This window comes from Bos grunniens, chromosome 5 (genome assembly GCF_055505025.1).
Source record: "Bos grunniens cultivar Pamir isolate PY7600 chromosome 5, Bosgru_T2T1.0, whole genome shotgun sequence".
NCBI classification, from domain to species: domain Eukaryota; kingdom Metazoa; phylum Chordata; class Mammalia; order Artiodactyla; family Bovidae; genus Bos; species Bos grunniens.
In genome coordinates this window covers 109,765,158-109,789,952 of record NC_141169.1, presented here as the reverse complement: position 1 = coordinate 109,789,952, position 24,795 = coordinate 109,765,158, and the positions used below count along the sequence as shown (strand labels likewise).

Here is a 24,795-nt window from a genome sequence, read left to right as displayed (position 1 = left end):
CCCAGCCCACAGGTGTCTGAACATGTGTGTTCCTCTGAGTGCTTCTGCGGGGTCCGGAGAACAAAGCACACAGTCCCCGCATGGCCCAGAGCCACCCTTTCCTCCTCGGCCTCAGACGCTTGAACATCCAGCAAACCCATCAGTTGCTGAGTTTATTCCACACAACCCTCAAACATCATTGGTGAGATTTCTGCCGCTGCTCAGGTGGATGCCAAGACTGCACCCTTCCAGACTTGAATCACCACCCCCCAGAGGACCCCAGAAAAGCAAGTGCTCTGTGGCATCTCCCCTGGAGACGCCAAGAACAAGCTTCAGGGTTGGTCCAGATGGGGGCCAAGCTCTGAGCCCCACGGACACGGCTGCCCCGTGACCAAGGGTAGGGAGAGTCACTGCTGGGCTCAGACACACACGCTCTCCCCTTTCAGGCCCCTTTGGGAACACATCTCGGGGGACGTGGTGGCAAACCCTTCTCACACTGGAGAGAACAAGCACTCAGAGTCACACGGAGCGTGCCTCACACCCTCGCTGCACCGCATCCTCCCCCGGGTGGCCCTGGCTTGGTGACCTTGCCTCTGAATCCGCTTCACTGTTTGCACACAAGAGCTGGACACTGCACAGCTGTAGAATTGTGGTCAACATCTGGGTCCCTGGGACGGACACCTGTTCCAGAATTATAACAGTGGTGCCCATTGTTAGTCTGATTAAAGGGAGACGTGACTCAGAACACAGGGACTGGAATACATCCCTGAAAAGCAGAGCCCTGGCCTGGCCCTGGAGAGTCTGGGTAAACACGCCTACGGGAATGGCAGGGCTAATATGAGAGCAGCGGCTAGATGACACTTGAGTCCCAGTGCCCGTAAGTGGGATCAGCGTCTCCGTGACAGGTCCTCTCAATGCAATATTTTAGGATGAAGGCAGAGCTGATGCTTCCTAGAGGCTGTCGGGCAGCAGGCAGTTCATTTCATGAGAGATTTCCCTGAGATCTCTGGGGATGTGCGGGTGATGGGTTTCCTTCAGCGTGATGTATGTGGGCTGCCTCCCTCCTCTCTCAGCTCTAAAGGCCCTTCGGAGATTTTTTTATGATTTTATGATGCTAATTCCTCCGGAAAGTTTTGAAAAATTTGACAGGCTTCATATAAGTGCGTGTGTAAGTATATGTAGGCATGTGAACATACAAACAACAAAAAGCCCTAGGAGCTGCACAAATGTACCCCTCCCCCAGCATCCTCCAAATTGTGCCCACATGTGCTGTGGCATCTTCTTTCCAAGGGGAACCTGCACAACTGACACGGTAATCTGAGGCCTGGGAATTGAGAACACGGAAACCTGCGTGTTCAGGGTGAATTTTTCACAATGACTCACCTGGGAGAAAGCCTGCTGCCTGTTTAATTACTCAAAGTGGAAAAAAAGCGAAAGTGTTAGTCTCTCAGTCGTGTTTGACTCTTTGTGACCCCATGGACCGTAGCCCACCAGGCTTCTCTGTCCATGGGATTTCCCAGGCAAGAATACTGGAGTACGTTGCCATTCCCTTCTCCAGGGGATCTTCCCAACCCAGGAGTCAAACATTGAGGGTTTGATTCTTTGATTCTGCAAACCCCGACCCAGGGTTTCCACATTGAGAGCAAATTCTTTACCATCTGAGCCACCAGGGAAGCCCCACAGACGCTTCCAAAAGGCCTGGGAAGGTGGTCGATGTCTCCCTTCACTCTGTAATCTGCATCTCCTCTCTTGCTGGTCAGCCATGGTGCTTCACAACTTCGTTTAGATTCCTCTGTCTTGAGACGTGGTTTCTCTCTTCAGCTCTGCTCCCTTCCCATTTCTCTGGGAACCCTGAGCCCCCTTCCACTTTTCTCTCCACCATCTCACCTTCCTGTCTTCTCAGCAACAAGCCAATGGCAATGACCGAACGCTCACTGCAAAGAGGCAACGTTTCTGGGAAGCGTTCGCAGCACAGAACGTCAGTGGAGGCCAGACACCAAGAAAGCCAAGTCTGCAGGGCCCAGATCTGGATTTCCCGCCCCAAGGTTGCCTAACCCTCACGTCGGAGGCACATCGCACTAACGAACGTGCCATCTGCAAGGAGCCAGCGGACAACAGATTCACCTGCACGTTTGAGAGAAGCTGACTGCATTTACAGAATTACAGACGTTTGAGATGAAACAGCTCTAACACAGGCAAAGGCCACCAGAGTAGACAAAAAGTTTTATTATTTTTCTCCAAAAGGCCCAACTCAAGATGCCTACCTTGAAGAAAAGGAAAAGAAAACAACTGAACTGGCGCCCGGCGCCGCGGCTACAAGGGCCGGAAGGGCCCGGGGGCACCGCAGGGAGCCGCGGGCCGCCTCACACGTGGGCTGCGCGGCCGCCGCCCGCCCGGCCCGGCCCGGCCCGGCCTGGCCTGCGCCGCCGCGGCTGACCGACCGACGCAGGGTCGGCGCGCCGACCCGGGGCGCGGAGAGTCGGGGGGCGGCGCGCTTGGTTACCTCTGCCTGTTTCCGGACCACATTGTCGGGGCTGAGCAGGTTTCCCAGGAGCAGCTGCTGCTGCTGCTAAGTCACTTCAGTCGTGTCTGACTCTGTGCGACCGCATAGACGGCAGCCCACCAGGCTCCCCCGTCCCTGGGATTCTCCAGGCAAGAACACTGGAATGGGTTGCCATTTTCTTCTCCAATGCATGAAAGTGAAAAGTTTTCCAGAATTGATTCTCAGGGATTTGGAGACATGGTACAGTACTTTCTGAGCAGTGTTCCTTGCTTAGGAATTTCCTTTCCCTGCTGGTTTGACAATAAATGGATTGGTGAACGTTTAGAAGAAATGGACAAGCTGGTCCTAAAATTCGTATGAGTTGCAAGAGACTACAAAATAGCTAAAACATCTTGAACAAAACAAAAGTTGGAGGACTCACACCTTGATTGTAAAGCTTACCATAAAGCTTCAATAATCAAAACAGCAGTACTGGCATAAGGATAGGCATATATAGATCAATGAAATTGAGTGGAGAATCTAGAAATAAATGATACATTTGTGGTCACGTGATTTTTGACAAGGGTGCTGTAATGGTTAATCTTATATTTCATCTTGACTAGGCTATGAAGCCTGGTTGTTTGGTCAAATCCTGGTCTAGATGTTGCTGGGAAGGTATTGTGGATGTCAGTAACATTTACAATAGTTGATCTAAGTAAAGCAGATTACCCTCAGTAGGTGAGTGGGTCTCATTCAACCAGTGGAAGGCCTTGACAGCAAAGACAGGTTTACAGAAGAAGAAGCAATTCTGCTTCAAGACGGCAACATAAGAAAGCTTGCTACTTGCTCTGCAAAGTTCAGGCTCTAGATTACAAAATCAACTTTTATCTGAATTTCCACTTGTTGGCCTGCCCTACAATTTCAGACACGCCAGGCCTGACGATCATGGTAGCTAATTCCTTAAGATAAATCTCTCTATAATGTATGCTAATGGTTCTCTGGAGAATGCTGATATATACAGGTACCAAGACCATTCAATGTGAAAGAACACTCTTTTTTTAACAAAGATTGCTGGTACGACTTGATATTATCTTTTGCATGATATCCACGTGGAAAAGAATGAAATGGACTGCTAGCTTGCACAGTGTGTGGACCTCAAAATGAAGCATGGATCTAAATGTGGGAGCTAAAACTATCACATTCTTGGAAGAAAACATGAGATCAAATTTTCATGGCCTTGAATTAAGCATTGGTTTCTTAGATGTGACACCAAAATCACAAAAAGACAAAGAAAAAAAAAAACAGATACAACTTTTGTGCTTGCAAGGAAACCATCAAGAAAATTAAAAGACAATCCATAGAATGGGAGAAATATTTGCAAATCATATAGCTGTTAAGAGACTTATATCAGAATGTATAAAGAACTATACAACTCTATAGCCAAAAAACCCCCCAAAACTAATAAATGAGCAGAATATTTGAATAGACACTCCGCCAAAGAAGATATATGGATACCGATAGCTTTAAGTACATTAAAAGATGATCAACATCCTTAATTACTAGGGAAATGTATAATGAGGAACCATTTCATACCCACAAGGATGACTATAATAAAAAGGACAATAGCAAGTTCTGGTGGAAAGATTGGTGTAGAAATTGGAACCCTCATACACTGCTGATGGGAATGTAAAATGGAGCAGTCAATTTGGAAAACAGTTTGACAGTTCTTTAGAAGTTAAACAGAACTACTATATGACTCAGCAATTCTACTGAAGTATATCCTTGAGAGAAATGGAAATGTATATCTACACAAAACTTGTACATAAATGGTCATAGCAACATTATGCATAATAGCCAAAAAGAATTAACAATCCAAATGTCCATCAACCGAGGAATAGATAAAATGTTGCTTGTCTACACAATGAGGTATTACTTGGCAATAAAAGAAAATGAAATACTGAAAAAAAAAAGAAAAGAAAACAATTATTCTGAGGGACTTCCTCGGTGGTCCAGTGGTTAAGTCCTAATGCATGACGCCTGGGTTCCATGCCTGGTCAGGGAACTAGACCCCACGTGGTGCATGGTGTGGCCAAAAAATAAATAAATAATGCATGTTGTCGTTCAGTCGCTCAGTCGTGTCCAAGTCTTTTTGACCCCATGGACGACAGCACACCAGGCTTCCCTCTCCTCTACTATCTCCCGGAGTTTGCTGAAGTAATGCACACTCCCACTGAAAAATAATTCGGGCAGTAATCCTCCTGATTACAGGATAAAAATGACTATGAAATTTTTTTGTTACAAATATTAACATTTACTAAAAATGCCTGGCTACAGGGAGAAAAAGATGACTTTGGCACCTGTGGATTTCAAGTTGTCCTCAGAGGTAAGAAATGACATCAGACAGCATCTTCCCAACAGTAAGGCACCCTGAAAATGCAGAAACTTTTTGCATATAATTGAGTTTCCTGCTGAACAGTTTCCACAAAGTGGTAGAGAGGTCTGCTCAGTTCTGCTCTGCTCTGGCCTCTGGGAACCCCCTCCTTATACCTGAGGACAGGTGTGACCATCCTTCTAGCAGCCACACCTGTCTCTTCCTCCTCACCCCTCATCCGTCTGACACCGAAAGCGTAAGTTCCATGATTTAGGGGTTAAATTTCGGCAGGATTAAAAATCCCACCATTGACCCTAGAACATTTTTTTTCAATCACGGTTTAAGAGATTTTGTGATATAGTCCTTCCTTCCAGGCCAGTGAGCAATCATTAGTTTGGGCTTTGTTCTTTTAGTAGTATAAGTAAAATATTAACTTATAACAAACGTAGTCTCATACCCAAATGTCAATATTTTAGAGGCCAATTACAATTGAATAATTCATTTTTCAATTAGGTGCTGTGACCTCTCTCCCTTAAAATGATGCCTCACGAGGGCATCTGCCATAAGTGGGGCTGCGCCGTATACAGCAGGCACCCAGTAAGGATTTTTGGTGAATGAATTCCCATCACCCCAAGAATGGTCCTAGACTGGGCTCTGGGAAGCTGTGTTTACATGTCAAAGCTGTACCTTCTGTGTGGAGTCCTGGCTCCTCTTCTGACTTGGAATCTTGCTCCTCCCACCATCAGTCTAGCAGACTCCCCACAGGCTTCAGGTTTCACTCAAGAGCAGTTTCTCCAGGAAAACCTCTTCTATCGGTTTTCCACCCCAGTTCACACACATCACTGCTTTCAGGGCCTTTGTTAATCATCTTAGAATCTCAGATGCCTATGTTCAGCCCCTCACTGCCCCTTCTGCCCAGGGGCAACTAGGAGCAAGGCTCCTAAGAAGCCAGGATCAAGGTTATCAGACCAACAAATTACGGGAAGGCACTTTATCACAATGAGCTCTTCCTACGCGCACACCGTGGGACCTGCTGACCCAGCACCAAGCCTATGGGATGGGCAGCCCACAGTGAGGGCCAGCGCCCAGCAGACAGGCGCCCACAGCTGCCGGGGTCCCTAGGAATCCCATGGGGGCACTCCAGACCCCAGCTGCAGGGACCCACAGAGTCCCCCACCCTCCCAACGGCCTGACAACAGGCTCAACCCTTGGCACGTCCAAGGGCACCACAGTCCCAAGAAACGACGCGACCTGTTCAGAAATTCCTTTGAAGGATCCAGGGGTTTGGATTTTATATTCAAGAAAGGCTTTCCTCAAATATATTTAAATTCAAAGGAGCTGGGTGCAGGAAAGGCTTCCATCACATACAGTGTGAGTGTACATAGGGAGCGTTTTCCCCCCGAACGAACGCAGGTGGATAAAAATGGGGCAAGGGGTGTCACACGCTTAGACTTCAAAGCTTCGGCCGCTGGCAAGTGGGCAGCAGGCAGTGCCCGTCTCTGAAACTGTGGGGAGGAGGAGCCCCCGCACTCAGGGCTCTGTCCAGGAGCACTCACCACCACTGGAGATGCCTGGTCCCCAGGGCAGCCACCCAGCCGCCCTGGCCTCCCTGCACGGCCCAGCCTCTCTTCCAAGGGCCTAGTCCTCAGGACAAGCTTCCTACACTGCAGGTGTTTCTAAACCTGCACCATTTGTGATGGAGAGGTGGGGTGGCACCCTCTGCCTGGTCCAGGGAACCCCTGCCTGATGAACACACAAGGTAGCTGTCTCTTGACGGTTGAGGACACGTGCCTGCATCCACACCCTGATGCTTGCGTTTCCAGGGCAGACCATGTCCCTTCTCTGAGAGCCAGTGTCCTTATCTGTGAAATGGGATGACAGGAGGCCTCACAGGGTCACTGCGATGCCCTAATCACCCTGACCCACACAACACTTCGGTGTCTGCACGTGGAACAAAGACATTACCACTGAGTTAGAGATGCCACGTCCTATGACAGTCATCTGTGCAACCCTGCTTACCCCAGCATTTACCATTTTTATTTTGCAACAGAACCTAGTTGATTTTTTAAAACACCAGTTAATGCTGCCACAGGCGGGGCAAGGTGTTGGGACGGGCGCTTTATCTCCGAGGATTCTTCCCACCTCCTCCTATCCTCACAGTCATGCACGTTCAGGGGAACAGGGGCCACCACCCCCACACATGAGTCCACGTGACACTTGGCCCCCTCTCGCCAGTCACTTTGCTTCTCTGAACTAAAAGGACGCCATCTGGCAGGCTCCGTCCACTCCCCGTCCACTCACTCAACAAATATTTATCAAGAGCCTGGCGGGTGCCAGTCCCTGCCCAAGGCACTGGGGACAGAGCAGCTTCCTGGGATGAATTCTCCACCCTGAAGTAAACAAGTAAACAGACGTGACCATTTACTGTAGTGGGGATCAGAAGCAGTGTTTGCAGAGCACTGGCGCCTGCTGGTCACTTGCAAAAGGGAATTGTTATGACTAAGCAGGTCTCCCGGCCCCACCTGCCGGAAGAGACACAAACAGAAAGGTTCGGTGACTGAGGGGAGCACCCCCCTGCCCCTCACCTGGGTCAGTCCCTCTCTCCCCTGGTCAGCGCTGCAGGCCTGGCTCCAGAATGGCTCATAGGCTGTAGCTGCACCGGGTCCCACCCAGACCAGCTCAGCAGACCCCAGGGCAGGGCTGGGGTTGGGGGGTGGGTTGCCTCAGCGAAGCGTCTCCCCGAGGCCCTTGTTAGGAGCTGGGCTGAGCCCCGAGCCACCCTGTCTACACCCCCACCTTGAGCACCCACAGACAAGACCAGCTGCGATGCGGGCCACCTGCCATCACCTGTCCGTGGGTTTCCCACACCTGGGGACCACACGCCAACCCCGACTCTCATCTACCGGATGCATGCAAGCCCCACAGAAACGTCTCGCCTTCTAGTAGACCTGATGGTGCAAGAAGGCTCAGCTTACTGCAGGAGGACCAGGGCCTGAGCCCACATCTCTGCTTGCTTCCCAAACACACCCAAAACACCCTGACGCATCCTAAATACAGGCCATGGGGTATCCTCAGCCCAGTGCAGCCTGGAAGGGGACCCCACAGGCTCAGGCAAGACCTGGCTCCCGAGCTGACCAGCAGGGACTGGGGTTGTTCCAAACATGGTCCCTGCAGGGTGAGTTGTGGTGGGGGGCTGTCCCTCAGGGACCCTTCTTTAGCCCTGAGGCCTCTCTGCCTCTCTCCCTGTGTGATGAGACCCGCGAGTGGGCAGCCCAGATATCCTCTGTGGGTGAGGGTTCCAGAAACCAAGAGCCTGTGTGTCTGGTTGCCCACAAAAGCTCTCCCAAAGGGCCCTGTGGGACCTGCATCCAGGACCAGACAGAGGGCCCCAGGCTCGGGCTGTGAGCTCTCCAACCAGCACACACAGCCTCTGCTGGCACCTTAATGGCCCCCAGGCCTGAGCTCACCATCCTTACAGCCAGTCGGGGCCGCCCCATCTCACAGCATAAATGGGAAACTGGAAAGGCCCGCCTTCTCCCCGACACTTGGGCCCTTCTGCTGAGCCCATTCCCCCCGCCCCAGCCCCCATGTTTCCTCCTCTGGCCTCTCCTCTGCCCCTCGCCCCTCTGGAACTACCTGGTTCTGGCTTCAGAAAGCCCAACACAGCCCTGTTGTCTGCACAAGGTCAGTCGCCAAATATATTCTCTTAATATTCCAACCCAATCCAAGTCTGAGCTGACTTTAGGGTCTGTTGGGAGCTGGGAGTTTTCCACATGCGATGAGTCCACCCTGCCAGCAACAGAGCTCAGGAGACCTCGTCCAATTTACCTGTAGGGCAGCGGCCACCGGCGAGGGCATGGGGGGGTTCACACACTATTTCTACAAGATGCTCTGCGTGGCAGGTCACACTGCCAGCAACAAGGCTGTGAATAATGCGGAAAGAAGTGCCATGTCACGGGCCTGTTCACATTTCCTTCTGCTCCACTAGCACCAGGAAAAGATAACAAAGATGACGGATTTGGGTGCAACGGTGTATGTTAGATGGAGCATAAAACAAACAGGCTTTTACTTAAATAATGAGAAAAAGATCTTTAAAAAAAATTCCATACTGAAACACTTTTCATCTCCTGGAAAGAGAAAAAAAAGCAAAGTGCTAGGAAAATAAACCAGGGTTGTATCAAGCAGGTTGCAGGGGGAAGGAGCTGGGCAGAAGGAAGGAAGGAAGTCGAGAGCAGGAGGGCAGCTGTGGGCCCGCAGGTGTCAGGGGGACCCCCTCCTTCTGGACAGTGAGGGGCTTTGCTAAGTGAGTTATTCTTGGACCCGACAGAGGACACATCTCTGGGCAGCTGACTTGTCTCTTTCTGTCTGGACCCTATAGAGAGCCATGGGGAGAGGGCAAGCTGACAGGGCCCCACTTGCAAGAGGGCAAACATTTGGGTCGCTTTTCCCAAAAAGCAGCCGGTGATGCCCAGCAGCAGGGGTGCCAGGCAGGCGAGTTAAACCCATGGACTCTGAGCCCTGCGGGCTCACACTGTAGCTGCTCCCCGCCCCGCCCGAGGGGATCCACAGGCTTTGAGGTGCCAGGCCCTCTGCTGTAGGTGCAGTATCGCCTCTGTCTCTGAGTGGGACTCTGCAACTGCAGTTTCTCATTCTAAAAAAGCCATGAGAGTCATGGGAGGTTGTCAAGCTTCCTTTCAGGGGCCCTTCAGTGATTTGGGGGCCACATTCTGGAGGGACAAGGGGACAGCTTTGGTCCTCAAAGCTCCACAAAGAGCCGCACGCACCCCTGCTTCAGGGTTCCAGAGGCTATAGACATGACCCAAGGCCCCTGCTCTGCCCGGCGCCCCAGCCCACTCTCCGCACTGTCAGCCTAGAGCTGCCAGCCAGGTGAGTGTGAACCAGCCCCCGCCATCTCCTATGGGTTTAAATCTCTCTTTCTCGAGCCTGGAAGACTCGGCTCTTGCCATCTCCCTCGACTTTCAGGCGGAACCTCCCTGGTGGCCCCGCGGCGCCTCCTGTCCACCTGCCCCAGCCCTCCCCTGCACCTGCCACAGATGTTCAGAGCCGGGCCTGGGGCTCCTTCAGCCCTCCCAGCCTCGCCCAGCAGGAAGTGTGCCTGGAGTCCCGCCTGACACCTGCCCTCTGCAGTCTCCTCCTGCTCCGTCCACAGGCTCCTCGGTCACTGGCCCTCATCCCAGCCCCTTAAAGCTGACCTCCCGGCTGAAGGCATCTCTTGCCCGCCCCTCACCCAATGAGAGGAATTTTCAAAATGTGTGTCTGTGTAGGTGTGTGTTTCTGTGTGTCTGTGTACATGTACATGTGTCCGTGTACATGTGTGACTGTGTATACATGTGTGACTGTGTGTCTGTGTACATGTATGTGTGCCTGTGTGTATATGCATGCATCTGTGTGTATGTCTATGTATGTATCTGTTTGACTGTGTGTGTACATGTATGCGTGTCTGTGTCTCTATATGTGTGATTATGAGTATCTGTGTATAGTGTGACTGTGTGTATATGTGCTTGTGTCTGTGTATATGATGTAGATGTGTGGCTGTGTGTGTACATGTATGTGTGTAGATGTGTGTCTGTGTGTGTGTGTCTGTGTACATGTATGTGTGTCTGTGTCTGATATATGTGTGACTGTGTGTACCTGTGTATATGTGTGTGTGTCTCTGTATATATATTTAGGCTGGAGGAAACTCTCCATCATCCGGGCACATTCCCCTACTTTACAGTCACTGCCCAACCCAGGGCTTTAGAGAGGCAGCAACTGCCTTAGCAACTAGAACCCCCTCTCAGCTCCCACATTCTCTGGTGTACCCCAATTCCTAGTATAAGGTCCCCCAAGTCCTGGCTGCCCCCAACGCCTCCCCTCCACCACATGGGCTCACCCTCATGGGGGAAGACGGAAGACGGACCAGTGGTGCAGCCTGGACTAGCTTGGGCTTGCAGGGGTCACCCTTTACTCACAGCAGTTTTACTGAGGTACAACTTACAACCAGGAAATCTGCCCATTGTGAGGGTACAACTTACATACAGTTGTATGACCATCACCACTGCCTAGTTTCAGAGCTTGTCCATCACCCTGTGGAGTGATTTTAAAACCATGGTCCCTCTGCTCCAGCCCGGAGGACATCCTAGAACCGCTTGCTCTCCAGCCCAGCGTGAGGAGGGGCCAGCAGCACTCAGCCACCCAGAGCACCCACCTGTACACTCCCCACCCTCATGGACTCTGGGTGAGGGGCCATCCCTGGGACCTAAGATGACAGCAACCTCCTCTGAGCCTCGGTCCAGAGTCGACCCAAAGCGTCACTGGCTGCCAAACAGGCCTCAGAGTCTTTTTCTAAGTTGCAGATTAACTGAGAGGCTGTAGAGTTTCACGGAGGGTGGGGTTTGGGGGATGCGGTTATGTGGTATGACACTGGGAGAAGAAGTGGCACCAAGGAAGGCCCTGCTTTTTCCGGGGGCCTCTGGAACACCCCTGGTGTGTTTCTTTTGACACAGCAAAGAGCTCCTGCCTGCTGACACAAGGTCGCACCTCGGCAGGCCACGTGGACTTGGGCTCTGCTTGCCATGTCATCACTCAGCTCGCCAGCCAGCTCTGGAGCCTGACCCCACACACAGCCCAGGCTCCCTGAGACAACCAGGCAAAGGCTGCAAAGTCCAAACAGGCATCAGACACACTAGCTGCAGGGGCCCAAGAAAATGTCAAAGACTAAAAAGCACAAGAATTGATTACCCCGTGATATCAAGAGAGGCTGGCGACAGGAGAAGGAGGCCCTGGTACTCTCCTGTTTCTTCCAGAAACAACCACCAACTGTCCCCTGTCACTAACTACAGGAAGCTGCCAACGACCCAGGAGATGCACTTTGTGGGGTCACGTGAGAAGCTCTGGAGTCCTGGCAGGGGAGGGGAGAGGCAGGACTTCCCCCCCGAGCCGGCGGGCGGCCCAGGATCCCGGGGCGCCGGGTCGGGCCAGCTGCATTCCACAGCCCCCTCTGTGCCCAGACGGCTTTGTGATGACTTCAGGCTCAGCGCAAAGTAAACACTCTCCACGCTTTTTCCATGGACACGTTCTAACCCCAAACTGCCAGCACTGGCCTCCCGACCATCCAGATGGAAAGCCGCCTTTCCCAAGAACATAAAACCTTCTTAACTAAATAGTCCATCTTGGCTGCAAAAGCAAACTTTCCTACAAGCTTCCTAGAAATTACTTCTCAAGCACTGAGCCTACGAATCACCTGAGCAAAGCCCCCTCAGTGGAATGACGGCCCGGGGAGCAAACGCGACGGAGGATCCAGAAGGCACACTCACTCCAGCAGACACCTGCCCTTCCGGGATGCGGGTGGAAAGAGCACCCACGGGCCACTGCCCAGAACTCACACTCGCGTGCATCCTGCTCCCAACTGCCTGACCGCAACAGTCTTTCTCACAACAGGCCGAGATAAGACAGGTGCTGATGTGAATAAAGAGGCCTTGACATCCAAGCTCGGCTGGCTTTTGTAACATCAAGCATGTTCCAGCTCGAATCCACGTGGTCCAAGCTTAGCCCCCACTGCCATTGTGCAGAGGCAGGCACACGGCGGTGCACTTACCAGGTTGGAATTCGTGGCGTTGGAGTCGTCCTCTGGGAAGGGAATATAGATCGCTAAGGCCACACAATTGGCAAAAATAGTCAGTAAAATAATGATTTCAAATGGCCTGGGGAGAGGGAGTTAAGGAATTAATGCCACGGGAAGCACCAGTGAAACACACACACACACACACACACATATATATATATATTTAAATGAATTGGAGATCCATAAGAATTTTGTTTAAACAATACATTCCAAGCCCCTTGTGTTCTGAAAAGAAACATATGCCTTTTTAAGTGCTTCTAATGGGGCCCCGCCAAAATTTTTCCTAATATGTCAAAAGCAGTGGAGGCCAGTCGCGTGCCAGAGTAAACACAGATTTCTAAAACTTTTTTCCCTTCTTTTATTTATTTAGATTGCACTGGACTTCATTTTCTCTCATGTGTGCCGGGACTCGCCCCCGCCCACCCCTTCCTGGGCCGCCCTGCCCGCGGGCTCGCCCGCCTGCACTGGGGGCCCGACAAGGCTTGGCTTGAAACAGGCAGACCCTGGGGGGCTCAAGGCAGAGACTTGACTTTGACTCTCCAGCGAAATTTGGAGATAATACTTTCAATCTTTTAAGTTGAAGTTCAGAGTCTCTTTTTTTTTCTTCCTCCTTATTCTCTGACAGCTTCCAGAGAGCCTGAAGGTGGCCAGGGGCTCTGGACCCCAGCAGCAGGGCAGCATGAGCTGTGCGGGTTGGGGGCAGCAGCTGGGTGCAGGGGTCTCTTCCATCTACTCAGGTCCTGCTTTCGGGGGTGGGGGTGGGGCGGCCTGTGTCCCAGGGTCTCCTGACTTGCTGCGGGTTGTGCTGGGGTTTGGAGGGCGTGGGGATAAGCCAAGCTTCACTCCCCAACCTCAAGGAGGTCCCTGTGCCTGGATCTCTGCATCAAAATATCAGGCAGATGCAAAAATGAGCAATTGTGACCATACACCTTCTGCCCTGCACCCTTGATGGAAGGCCATGGGGTGGGAAGTGGGGGCACTTCAGAGGAAGGGCCCAGCTCATGCTCTTCCAGCCCCATCTTCCCTCCTCCCCAGTACAGCCACGTTTCCAGCCCAGTCTTTGGAGCCTCACCAGGGGAGGATGAGAAAGAAGGCAGCCATTCCTGGAGGCAGGGGCTGCCTCCATCTCCAGGGAAGCCTGGGCTCGCAGAGCTCGCAAGTCCTGAAGCAGACAGAGGCCTTGGAGATGGCCTGGTCCAAACCCCTGAGGCCCAGGGAGCCAGAGAAACTCCCAAGACCCACAGCAGGCATTGACCTGCCAGGCCAGAACCCAGACCCCTGCCCGCAGAGTCCACTGTCCACTCCTTTGCCATGGACATCCCAGGATCTGAGTTCTCAGGGCAGCTTGGGGCCTGGAAGGAATTGATGATCCTCCAGTTCAGGGCCCCCTGGACACTGTGCTGCCTACGGGTGGGTCCCTCAGCCCCGAGGGCGGAGCTGGTCATTCGCTCACCCAGCATGCCCCCTAAACACGGTCAGTCTTTGTGTCACCTTGCCATTGAGAAGACCTGCAGCGGATGCCCAGCCTCCCCACTGGACAGGCAGAAAATAAAGCAGCGTCTCCCAGGGCCGAGCTGGCAAATAGCAGAGTCAGGTCTGAACCAGAGCTCCTGACTCATCTTTTCCATCGTCTTGCTGCCTTTGAGCTGGCCAGGGATGCGTGGGGAGTTGGGATGCTGGTGGGAGGAAGGCTGGGCGCTGATGCTGACCGAAGGCTTGCTCCCTCAGGCCCTGCTCTGACCGCCTTGCTCAAACCGCAGAGTGGTGGGCAGTTGTCACCCCATTCCTACATGGGGGAAGTGAGACACAGAAGGTGACAGGATGCGTCAACTTGCCCAGAGTCACCTCGCTGGGGTAGGATGGGCTCGGACCAGAAAGTCTGGCTCTGAAGTCTGAATTTGTCAGGAGTCTTCTGCACTGATCCACTCTGAAATCATCCCAAGCAACTGTCGTTGCTAAAGTTTTGTGGGAACTTTTTTGGTGGACCATTTTTCAAGTCTTTATTGAATTGGTTGCACACTGCTTCTACTTTATGGTGTTGTGTCTTTCTCGCTGGGAGGCACGTGGGATCTTAGTTCCCTGACCAAGGATCGAACCCACACCACCTGTGTCAGAAGGTGAAGTCTTAACCACTGGACAGCCAGGGAAGTCCCACCCTAAGTGTTTTTAGGAGATCGGCTCTTTCAGGCCCCCTCCCATATGGCCTCCTCCCTCTCGCCCTGTCCCCACTCAGCCCAGGCTGGGCATCTTTGTCCCCATCATCTGCCCTGGGGCTCCCCTCTGCAACCAGGACAAGAGCCAGGCCTCACATATCAACCTATCCCCTCCCCACAGGTGAGTGACAGCTGAGTCCAGGTGTCTCCTGCTCTGATGCCCACTGTGAGGTGGGAATTTAGGCTCAGGTCAGGTCCCCTTGGGACCCCACTGAACTGTTGGCCTCCTCCTGACCTCCTGCAAACCGCCCCCCCGCCCCGCCCCCCCACCAGTGCCTTTCTCCTAAACTCTGGACTCATGGAGAGACGGAGCGGAGATGTGAGTTCAGGGCCCCTGGATCTGAATCTCTGGTGTGAGTAGAGCGAGTGCAGCTCCTCCAGGCCCCCTGCCCCACCCTGGACACATGGCCCAGCCACCCCTTCACAGCCCTGACCAAGCGGTGCTGACAGCAGCCCGACGGGGACCCACAGATCCAAGCCTCTGACCCAGGCAGTGGACACCTCAGCCCCGGGACCCCCTGCCCAGTTCTGCAGCTGTGCCGGGCTTAGGCCACCTCCTCTCAAGTGATTTGGGACTTAAGGGGCTCAGGGTTTGACAGAACAAACATTTCTTGCTAAACTGAAATGTTCTTCTCTCTCGAGTCATCTCCTTATACCTTTCATCCACTCCCAAAACTTAGAAATCTTTCCATGGAAAGTTGTCAATGAAACCTAACACCCGCCCTGAACCCTGGGAGACGTGGCAGGCTTACCCGAGTAGCTTCTTCCTAGGAAAACGCCTGGCACTGAGTCCAGGGTTCTAGTCCTGTCTATACCACCCTGCAGGCTCCGTGTCCTCACCAGGAAAGTTGGGGGCACACGCACTCACCCTCAAGGGCCTTCCCATCTCCCTCACCCCACGATTCCTGGGCGGGATTGCTCTGTGAGAGCCCAGCCCTTCAAAGCCTCATCCTCTGCAGCCCGTGCCCACCGGGTTCTGTGCAGACACGGGTCTGCGTCACCTCCCAGGCTGCTGGTTCCCAACCCAGCTGCACCTGGAGAGTTCAGCCAGGCCCGGGCAGAGCTCAGACACCTGCGCTTCATCCCAACCCCCAAGGAACACTGATGGACTCGTCCAACCTCACGGAGAGGTCACACGGCTGTGCCAGCCCATAGATCAGGAGGAGGTGACATGTCAACCCACACTGAGTGAGCCCTGAGCAAGCTCAGCCTGGCAAGCGAGGAGAAACAACCCCTTAGTCTTGTTTCCTTAAACACTGCTTTTATATACAGAACAATCCCCATGGAGCTGGCTATACAGGCAGCTTCCCAGGCCCCATCCCCACAGGCTCTGACTCAAGGCTGGGGAGGGCCTAGAACTCTGCATTCCAGCCATACCCAGTGACCGACCCAGTGGTCTGAGAACAACCCGCCGCAGGCCACACAGCTGAGCCCAAAGGATACTTCCACTCGACGATGCTGATGCAGGCCCTCCGGATGGGGTTCTTTAGGGTCAGGCAGAGCAGGGCGCGGGGCGGGCGGGTGGCTGTCGTGCTGCCCTGCTTCTTGGGCTTCCCATACTGCTGCCGTTTCCGCTGCGTGGAGCTGACCGTGGAGATGGTCGCGTTGCCAGCACTGCCCATCAGCTTGGCCTGTCGGGCCGCGTCGATGGCGGCCTGCCAGGACAGGGCGGCCCCTGGTGTGGGGATGTGCTCAGGTGCCAGCCCCGCGGCCGCGTTGGCGTTCATGTTGGCGTGAGCCGGGCGCGGGCTCCCATAGCTGGGACCTGCAGGAGAGGACAGGGACAGTGGTCACTGCGGGGGAGAACCAGGAGCCCTGGCAATGCGATCTGGGCCCCAGACTCGCGAGTATTTTTTTAAAATTTCATTTCAAACCTTTGCAGGAGCTGGGGCGGCAACCCGTGGAAACACCAGTGTGTGACACTGGGTCTGCTCTGGTCCGAGCTCAGCCCAGGTCAGCTGTGTGACCCTGGACACGTCTCTCCCGTCATTTTAAGCGGAAAAGACACGAAATGTATGCATTTCAGCACTTGGGGATCTCAGAAACACAGCAAGAAGAAGAGGATGCAGAAAAGGAGAAATATGCTCTGCAACACGTGGCAGTTAAAATATATACTCATAAGCACACATACAAATATGCTTTGTTTTTGGTTGTTTGTTTAGAATGGTTGTCTAGAGAAGGTGAGGCACAAAATAAAAATAGGATACGGGGACAGGAGAAAAGAATGAATGAATGAGAGCCGCTGCGTGAATCAGTGCTGACAAATGTACAGTGAATTGAAGGATATAGTTCACTCAAATCTCTGCACCTCAGCTCCAAAATAAAAGTAGGAATCATAAATGAAGGGGTTGGACCAAAGCGAGGTGACATCCAGGTACCGCAAACCCGTCTGGCAACGGGTGTTGTTGGATAGGACAGCCGGCAGCTGTGAGGGTTTTAAATCACGACAGCAGGTCCCATGACGTCCCCCCAGTTGAACAATAGGATCTATGCGCCCTCCTGACATAGGTTGGCCTGCTGTGATTCTTTTGGCTCATAAAGTTCAGCAGAGGTGACACAGAGGTGACTTCTAAGGTAAGTGGAAAATCCGAAACGCCAGCCCTGGGCCACCACGCTGTGAGGAAGCCCCACCAGCCTATGTAGGGGTGGGGAGTCTTGTCCATCCCGCAGCAACTCCAGCTGTCATCTGACTGCAGCCCCATGACAAGACCCCAAACCAGAACTGCCCAGGGAGCCCTTCCTGAACTTCTGACCTGTAGAAACTGGAGCAGCCCAGTGTGCACTACAGAGAGCCACTTGTTCGGGGTGACTTTGTGTAGCATTTGGCGTCTGGGAAATGGCATTGTGTGTAGTGAGTGTGGCCAGGAGGGGATAGAGGGACAGAAATCCTGGGCAGGACCCAGAGGAATCCAGCATAGACGCCTCTGCATGGCTCTGGCTTGTAGGCAACACAAAGCTCCAAGGCTGTCCCGGGCCTGGTGGGTTCTCCCCCATCTGCCCACTGACACCAACCCCAAGAAGCCTACAAGGTCCACCAAGAGACTGACCCAGTCTGGGCCCTGGGACAACCTGTGACCTTGAGACTGGCTGCTGGCCAGGCTCTGCAGGATTAGGAGGCACTGCGAGAATGGGGTGATGCTGTGGGCAAAGAGCCTGGCATCTGGAGACCACATCAGTCGCCCGGGAGACAGTGGCCAGAGCCAGGCCAGGGGCACGGACACCACTTGCAAGCCCCCCTCAGTAACCCTCTCCTCTGCATTATGTGCACGGGGTTCTTCCAGGGAAGCTGCTGCTGCCTCTTGGGGCCCCTTCCCCCTCCTCAGGACAGGCTGGACCCAGATGACCACGTGGTCATCCTTCCCATAATCAACTCAGGCTCACCCTGCTAGTTTGCCCTTCGAAGTTACTTTTGCTCCCAGCTGGCCCTCTTGCCTTCACCACCAGCCTTGTCCCCGACAAGTGCCAGTTCAGAGATAAGCACGTAACCCAGCTTAGCCTCAGATCCCAGAGATACTCTGTCCTGGAGACAGATTCTGACAACCGCTGGGCTCCTGCATCCAGCCACACCTGATGCCAGATCCACCTCTGAGCTCTCCAGCTTTATTCCTTAGGTAACTTCGCTTGAAAGAGATGAGAATACCAGACCACCTGACCTGCCTCTTGAGAAACCGATATGCAGGTCAGGAAGCAACAGTTAGAACTGGACATGGAACAACAGACTGGTTCCAAATAGGAAAAGGAGTTCGTCAAGGCTGTATATTGTCACCCTGCTTATTTAACTTCTATGCAGAGTACATCATGAGAAACGCTGGGCTGGAAGAAGCACAAGCTGGAATCAAGATTGCTGGGAGAAATATCAATAACCTCAGATATGTAAATGACACCACCCTTATGGCAGAAAGTGAAGAAGAACTCAAAAGCCTCTTGATGAAAGTGAAAGAGGAGAGTGAAAAAGTTGGCTTAAAGCTCAACATTCAGAAAACAAAGATCATGGCATCTGGTCCCATCACTTCATGGGAAATAGATGGGGAAACAGTGGAAACAGTGTCAGACTTTATTTTTCTGGGCTCCAAAATCACTGCAGATGGTGATTGCAGCCATGAAATTAAAAGACGCTTACTCCTTGGAAGGAAAGTTATGACCAACCTAGATAGTATATTCAAAAGCAGAGACATTACTTTGCCAACAAAGGTCCGTCTGGTCAAGGATATAGTTTTTCCAGTGGTCATGTATGGATGTGAAAGTTGGACTGTGAAGAAAGCTGAGCACTAAAGAATTGATGCTTTTGAACTGTGGTGTTGGAGAAGACTCTTGAGAGTCCCTTGGATTGCAAGGAGATCCAACCAGCCCATTCTAAAGGAGATCAGTCCTGGGTGTTCTTTGGAAGGACTGATGTTGAAGCTGAAACTCCAATACTTTGGCCACCTCATGAGAAGAGCCGACTCATTGGAAAAGACTCTGATGCTGGGAGGGATTGGGGGCAGGAGGAGAAGGGGACGACAGAGGATGAGATGGTTGGATTGCATCACTGACTCGATGGACGTGAGTCTGAGTGAACTCCGGGAGTTGGTGATGGACAGGGAGGCCTGGCGTGCTTCGATTCATGGGGTCGCAAAGAGTCGGACACGACTGAGCGACTGAACTGAACTTCACTTCACTTAAGCTAATCTGAATTGGTTTTCTGTCCCCTGCAGACCTAATACGCTTGCTCATGTGCCTGACTGGACTTCCACTCCTGCCCGTTTCCCAAGTCACGTCCTCCCACCATCACACTAGTGACACACAGAAGTTTCCAGTTTCATGCCACCTGACTGACGGGACCCCCATGTACTGTATACCTCAAGGGCTCTGGGACTTTTCTGAACCCGACAGGAAGGCATATCGTGACAGGTTACTGTTGGCTGTGCAGTCAGGAGAGGCGGGTGGGTCGCATTTTATCACAGAGGTGCAGGTGCCTGTGACCCACCCGCTGGGCCCGAGAGGAGCCCTCCAGGTCTGCGTGAGTGCCAGCTGGTCTGCACCTTCTCCTCTATGGCAGCTGCTCCTGCACCGTGCCATCTGGTCCCCATGGCATCAGAACCCCACCCCCACTCCCAACCTGGAGAGCAGCCTCTGAGCTCTCCTCAATGCGCAGCCTGTGCTCTGTAGACACAGGCTCCGCATCTCCATCAAGGACCCAGAGGAGCCAACCCCTTCCAGACAGGGATCCCGTCCCTCACATGCTCGCCGCCATCGTCACTGTGGGGCATCCCAAGCTTAGAGCAAGGGAGACCCTGCTCGGCCAGGCCTCTGCCTTTCTTAGGAGGCCCCAGAGGAAGAGACTGGAAGACAGGACGCGACGCATTGAGGCACATGCTGCACGAGGGTCCCGTGACAACCAGCAGGTGCGTGTTCCCATCACCCACAAGAGCAGAGGACGTGGAGTGAGGCTGGAGATGCTGCGTCCACTCGCTCTGTGTGTGCACTCACGGGGGCCACGAGTCAAGCACCCTGTGCCTGGTTCATGGCCTCGGGGTGAAGGGCCTGCAGTTCTGACCCCAAGAACACCCTTTGTGTTTGACGTGACCCTCATCAGGCAGCATCCAGCGTGCCATCAGCTCTGGGCCCCCAGGGTGGAGGTGGGTGGACGAGCCACCCAGGACCAAGCGGGTCCAATGTGGCCAGGTCGTGGTTTACCAGGTTCACCAGCAGGGGCTGTGACCCTGCTTGCTGCTTTGATCTGTGAGAAACCACCTTCCTTCCTCGACCCCTGGCTTGGCCAGCCTCTTCTGGAGCTCCTGGAGCAGCCCCTCCTCTTCCCTCAGGGCCGTGGAAGCAGCCGTGACCCCCTCTGACACAAGGACCCTGCAGGCCACAGCTCTCTCCTGACACGAGGCCTCAACAGTGCCTGCCGCCCTGCCGTCCCCCGTTGTCCCCCAGCCCCCTGCACTCTCTCACAGCACCAGCCACATCCCGACCAACCATCCCGGAGTCCACGGATGATGCTGGACAAGACGTAAGGCGCAGCAAGGCGGAGAAGACACCCATCACCCAGGGAGGCCAGCGTGGGTGCGTCCTGGGCCCCAAGCCGTCGAGACCAGGGCCCCTCGGAGCCCAGAGGCAGTCGGAAAGCCTGGTCTGGGTGGGCCGACTTCAGAGCCACTGGAGCCTCGGTGACCTTATTTACACTGAACCGTTCCCAGAGCACTTGGACCTCTTGGGAGAGCACCATCTGGAGAAGCACACACGAACAGGGCCGCGGGGAAAAGAGGAATGACAACCTCCCCAGCCAGAGGGCAAGAAAACAGCCTTCAGGGTCTCAGTCCTGGAGCCCGAGCACAGCTGCAGTCCTGCAACCAGGATGGGGGCGGGGGGGGCGTGGACACACACACGCACATGCACACAGACACACACACAGACACAGATACACACAGACACACACACACACAGACAGACACAGACAGACACACACAGAGACACATAGACACACACACAGACACAGACACACACAGATACACACAGACACACACACAGACACAGACACACACAGATACACACAGACACACACAGAGACATACACAGACACAGACACATAAGACACAGACACACACACACACACATACACACAAGACACAGACACACACACAGATACACACACACACACAGACACACACACACACATACAGAGACACACAGACACACAGACACATACAGAGACACACAGAGACACACAGACACAGACACACACAGATACACACAGACACACACAGACACATAAGACACAGACACAGACACACACAGACACATAAGACACAGACACAGACACACACAGATACACAAAGACACACACACAGACACAGACACACACACAGACACATAAGACACAGACACAGACACACACAGATACACAAAGGCACACACACAGACACAGACACATACAGAGACACACACAGACACACATAAGACAGAGACACACACAGATACACACACAGACACAGACACACACAGATACACATACAGACACAGACACACAAGACAGAGACACACACAGATACACATAGACACACACACAGACACACACACAGACACAGACACACACAGATACACAAGACAGACACACACACAGACACAGACACACACAGATATACACAGACACAACAGATACACACACAGACTAAGACACACACAGAGACATACAGACACAGACACACACAGAGACACACAGACACACACACAGACACACAGACACACACCAGACACAGATACCCACAGATACACACAGACACACACACAGACACACAGACAAAGACACACACACAGATACACACAGACACACACAGACACAGACACACACAGACACACACACACAGACACAGACACACACAGACATACACATAGACACACACAGACACACAAGACATAGACACACACAGAGACACACAGAGACACACACACACAGACACACACAGACACAGACACACACAGACACACACAGAGGCACACAGACACAGACACACACACACAGACACACACGCACAGACACACACAGACACACACAGAGACACACACAGAGACACACAGATACACACACACAGAGACACACACAGATACACACAGACACACACAGAGACAATAGACACACACACAGACACAGACACACAAGGATACACACACACACAGACACAGACACACACAGACACATACAGAGACACACAGACACACACAGACACACACAGAGACAATAGACACACACACAGATATACACACACAGACACAGACACAGACACACATAGACACAGACACACACAGAGACACACACACACAAGACACAGACACACACAGAGACACACAGATAGACACAGACACACACAGACACAGACACACACAGAGACACACACACACAAGACACAGACACACACAGAGACACACAGATAGACACAGACACAGACACACACAGACACATAAGACACAGACACACACACAGACACAGATACACAAGACACAGACACACACACACAGACACACACAGATACACACAGACACACACAGAGGCACACAGACACAGACACACACAGAGGCACACAGACACACACAGAGACACACAGAGACACACACAGACACAGACACACACAGAGACACACAGACACACACACAGACACACAGACACACACATACACAGAGACACACAGACACACACAGACACATAAGACACAGACACACACACAGACACACACAGACAGACACATAAGACACAGACACACAGACACACAAGACACAGGCACACAAACACATATGTGCACACAGACACATGCACACACAGATGCACACACACAGAGATGCACACACACATACACATACAAACACACAGAGAGGCGGACACAAACATACATGCACACATATGCACACACACACACAAGAGACACGTGTGGCCCTGCAGGCTGGCCCCCACCAAGGCTATACCTCCAGACCCAGCTCAGCCTCCCCCACCCCATGTGACTGTCCCCCATCCTACATGACTGTCCCCCATGCCCTGGGATGACTCCTCAGTCAGGTCTGAGGCTCCATCAGAACCCCTGGGGCCTACAACAAGAGGACATGGTGATCTGAGAACACCAGGAATGGAAAAGCTCCATCTCGGACCCCACACGGGTGCCGGAGCAGAGTGTGGAGGGAGGGAAGCGCTCTGTGTCTGACGGCTTCTGTTAGCAGGAAATAACCACCCAATGCAAAGAGACCAATTTTCAAATTACAAAGCTGATTCAAAGCTTGGTCTCCTGGCTGCCAGCTGAAAAGATGCCACCATCTAAGCAAGCTCCAGCTCCTGCCTCCCCAGACGATCTGCCCGAGCCCAGGGAGGCAGCCCAGCTGACCAAGCTGTGCACACAGGTGGGCATCCATAGCGGACACCTTCCTTGTATGGAAGAAAGTGTCTCCCACTTGAGAAGGAGCCCAGCTGCCCTGGGCAGCACCCACTACTGCACCCACGGCTCTGCTCCGAGGGACCGGGACAAGGCATCGTTCAGCCTCAGGACTGTCTGCTCTGCTAGGGTTCAAACAGGAGATGAGCTCAGGGCTTGGGCTCCCCTGGGGCCCCTTGAGGAGCTGGAACTTGGAGCCTGGGGACAAAAAACCAAGTGGTTTTCTTTAATCTGCCTGCCTGTATACACCTGGCCCAGGGCCCCATCCCAGAAGAGGCCCAGCCTCTGTTCACTGAGGCCCGTGACAATGACAACGTCCTGGTGAGGACGACTTGGAAAGCAGCGCTGGGACTGGCCATCTGCAGCCGAGAGGACAAGCTTTCCCAGGCTCCCTGCTGTGACCACAGAGGAGCATTTCCGGGGAAGAGGCTATGAGCAATGACTTCCCCCTCTGGTGCCCCAGCCTGGTCCAGGCCACCACCCGTTTCTTGCCTGAGATGCGGCAGCAGCTCTATTTCCCTCTTCCTCCTGCGTGTCCCCAGCCCAGTCTCCAGGCAGCAGGCAGAGTGACCTTTTAGAAATATCAATCATGAATCAGGCTGCATCGTCCTCCCAGTTAAATCTCTTCAATGTCCAGGCTCTGCCACGGGCTGTGAGCCCACAGCAGTGGCCCTGCCTGCTTCTCTGCACTTCCTTCTTCAGCCTGACCCCCCCGCCCTTGCCTGCCATCATGGCCCTGTTTCACTCAGACAAGCTCCGTCCTCGCCTGCCCCAGGACCCTTGCACGCCCTCAGTATGCCATTCCCTTTGCTGTCTCAGCTTGGGGAGTCCTTCTCAAATCCCCTCCCTGACCCCCCAGTGTAAACCCCGGTGGCCAGCGTGCCTCCATATCAACCCTCAGAAGAGGAGCCCAAACCCCTGGTGCCAGAAAGGGACCCCCCAATTAGCCACGTGTGTAGAAGGGGTTCAGAGCCACTGACTGGCTTTGTGAACACAACCTCCCTCTCTGGCCTCAGCACCTTCAGCTGCACACAGAGGGGTCTCTCCCAAGGGCTAGGCTTTGAACACACCCAGCACAACCTCAGCTGATTTATGGAGATGGATGCATTCCTGTAACACAAAAGACGTGCTTTCTCTCCGGCCAGAAGCCACCCAAGGTCTTCGCAGAAGCCCGTGGTGACCCGGGGGCTCCGTTCCCTTTAAGAGCAGAGCAGCCAACCTGAAACAGA

The 24,795-nt window shown here is 53.3% G+C and overlaps 1 protein-coding gene across 20 annotated transcripts in view; it reads right to left on the bottom strand.

The window, feature by feature from the left end:
- CACNA1C (calcium voltage-gated channel subunit alpha1 C) overlaps positions 1-24,795 on the bottom strand; it is a 459,352-nt gene that overhangs the window by 327,379 nt on the left and 107,178 nt on the right. For all 20 annotated transcript variants that reach the window (XM_086402608.1, XM_086402606.1, XM_086402616.1 and 17 more), the window contains exons 2-3: positions 16,113-16,434; positions 12,430-12,535 (exon numbers count right to left, since the gene is read on the bottom strand). In XM_086402608.1, the coding sequence (XP_086258734.1) occupies positions 12,430-12,535; positions 16,113-16,434 (428 nt within the window). The remainder of the gene's footprint in view (positions 1-12,429; positions 12,536-16,112; positions 16,435-24,795) is intronic.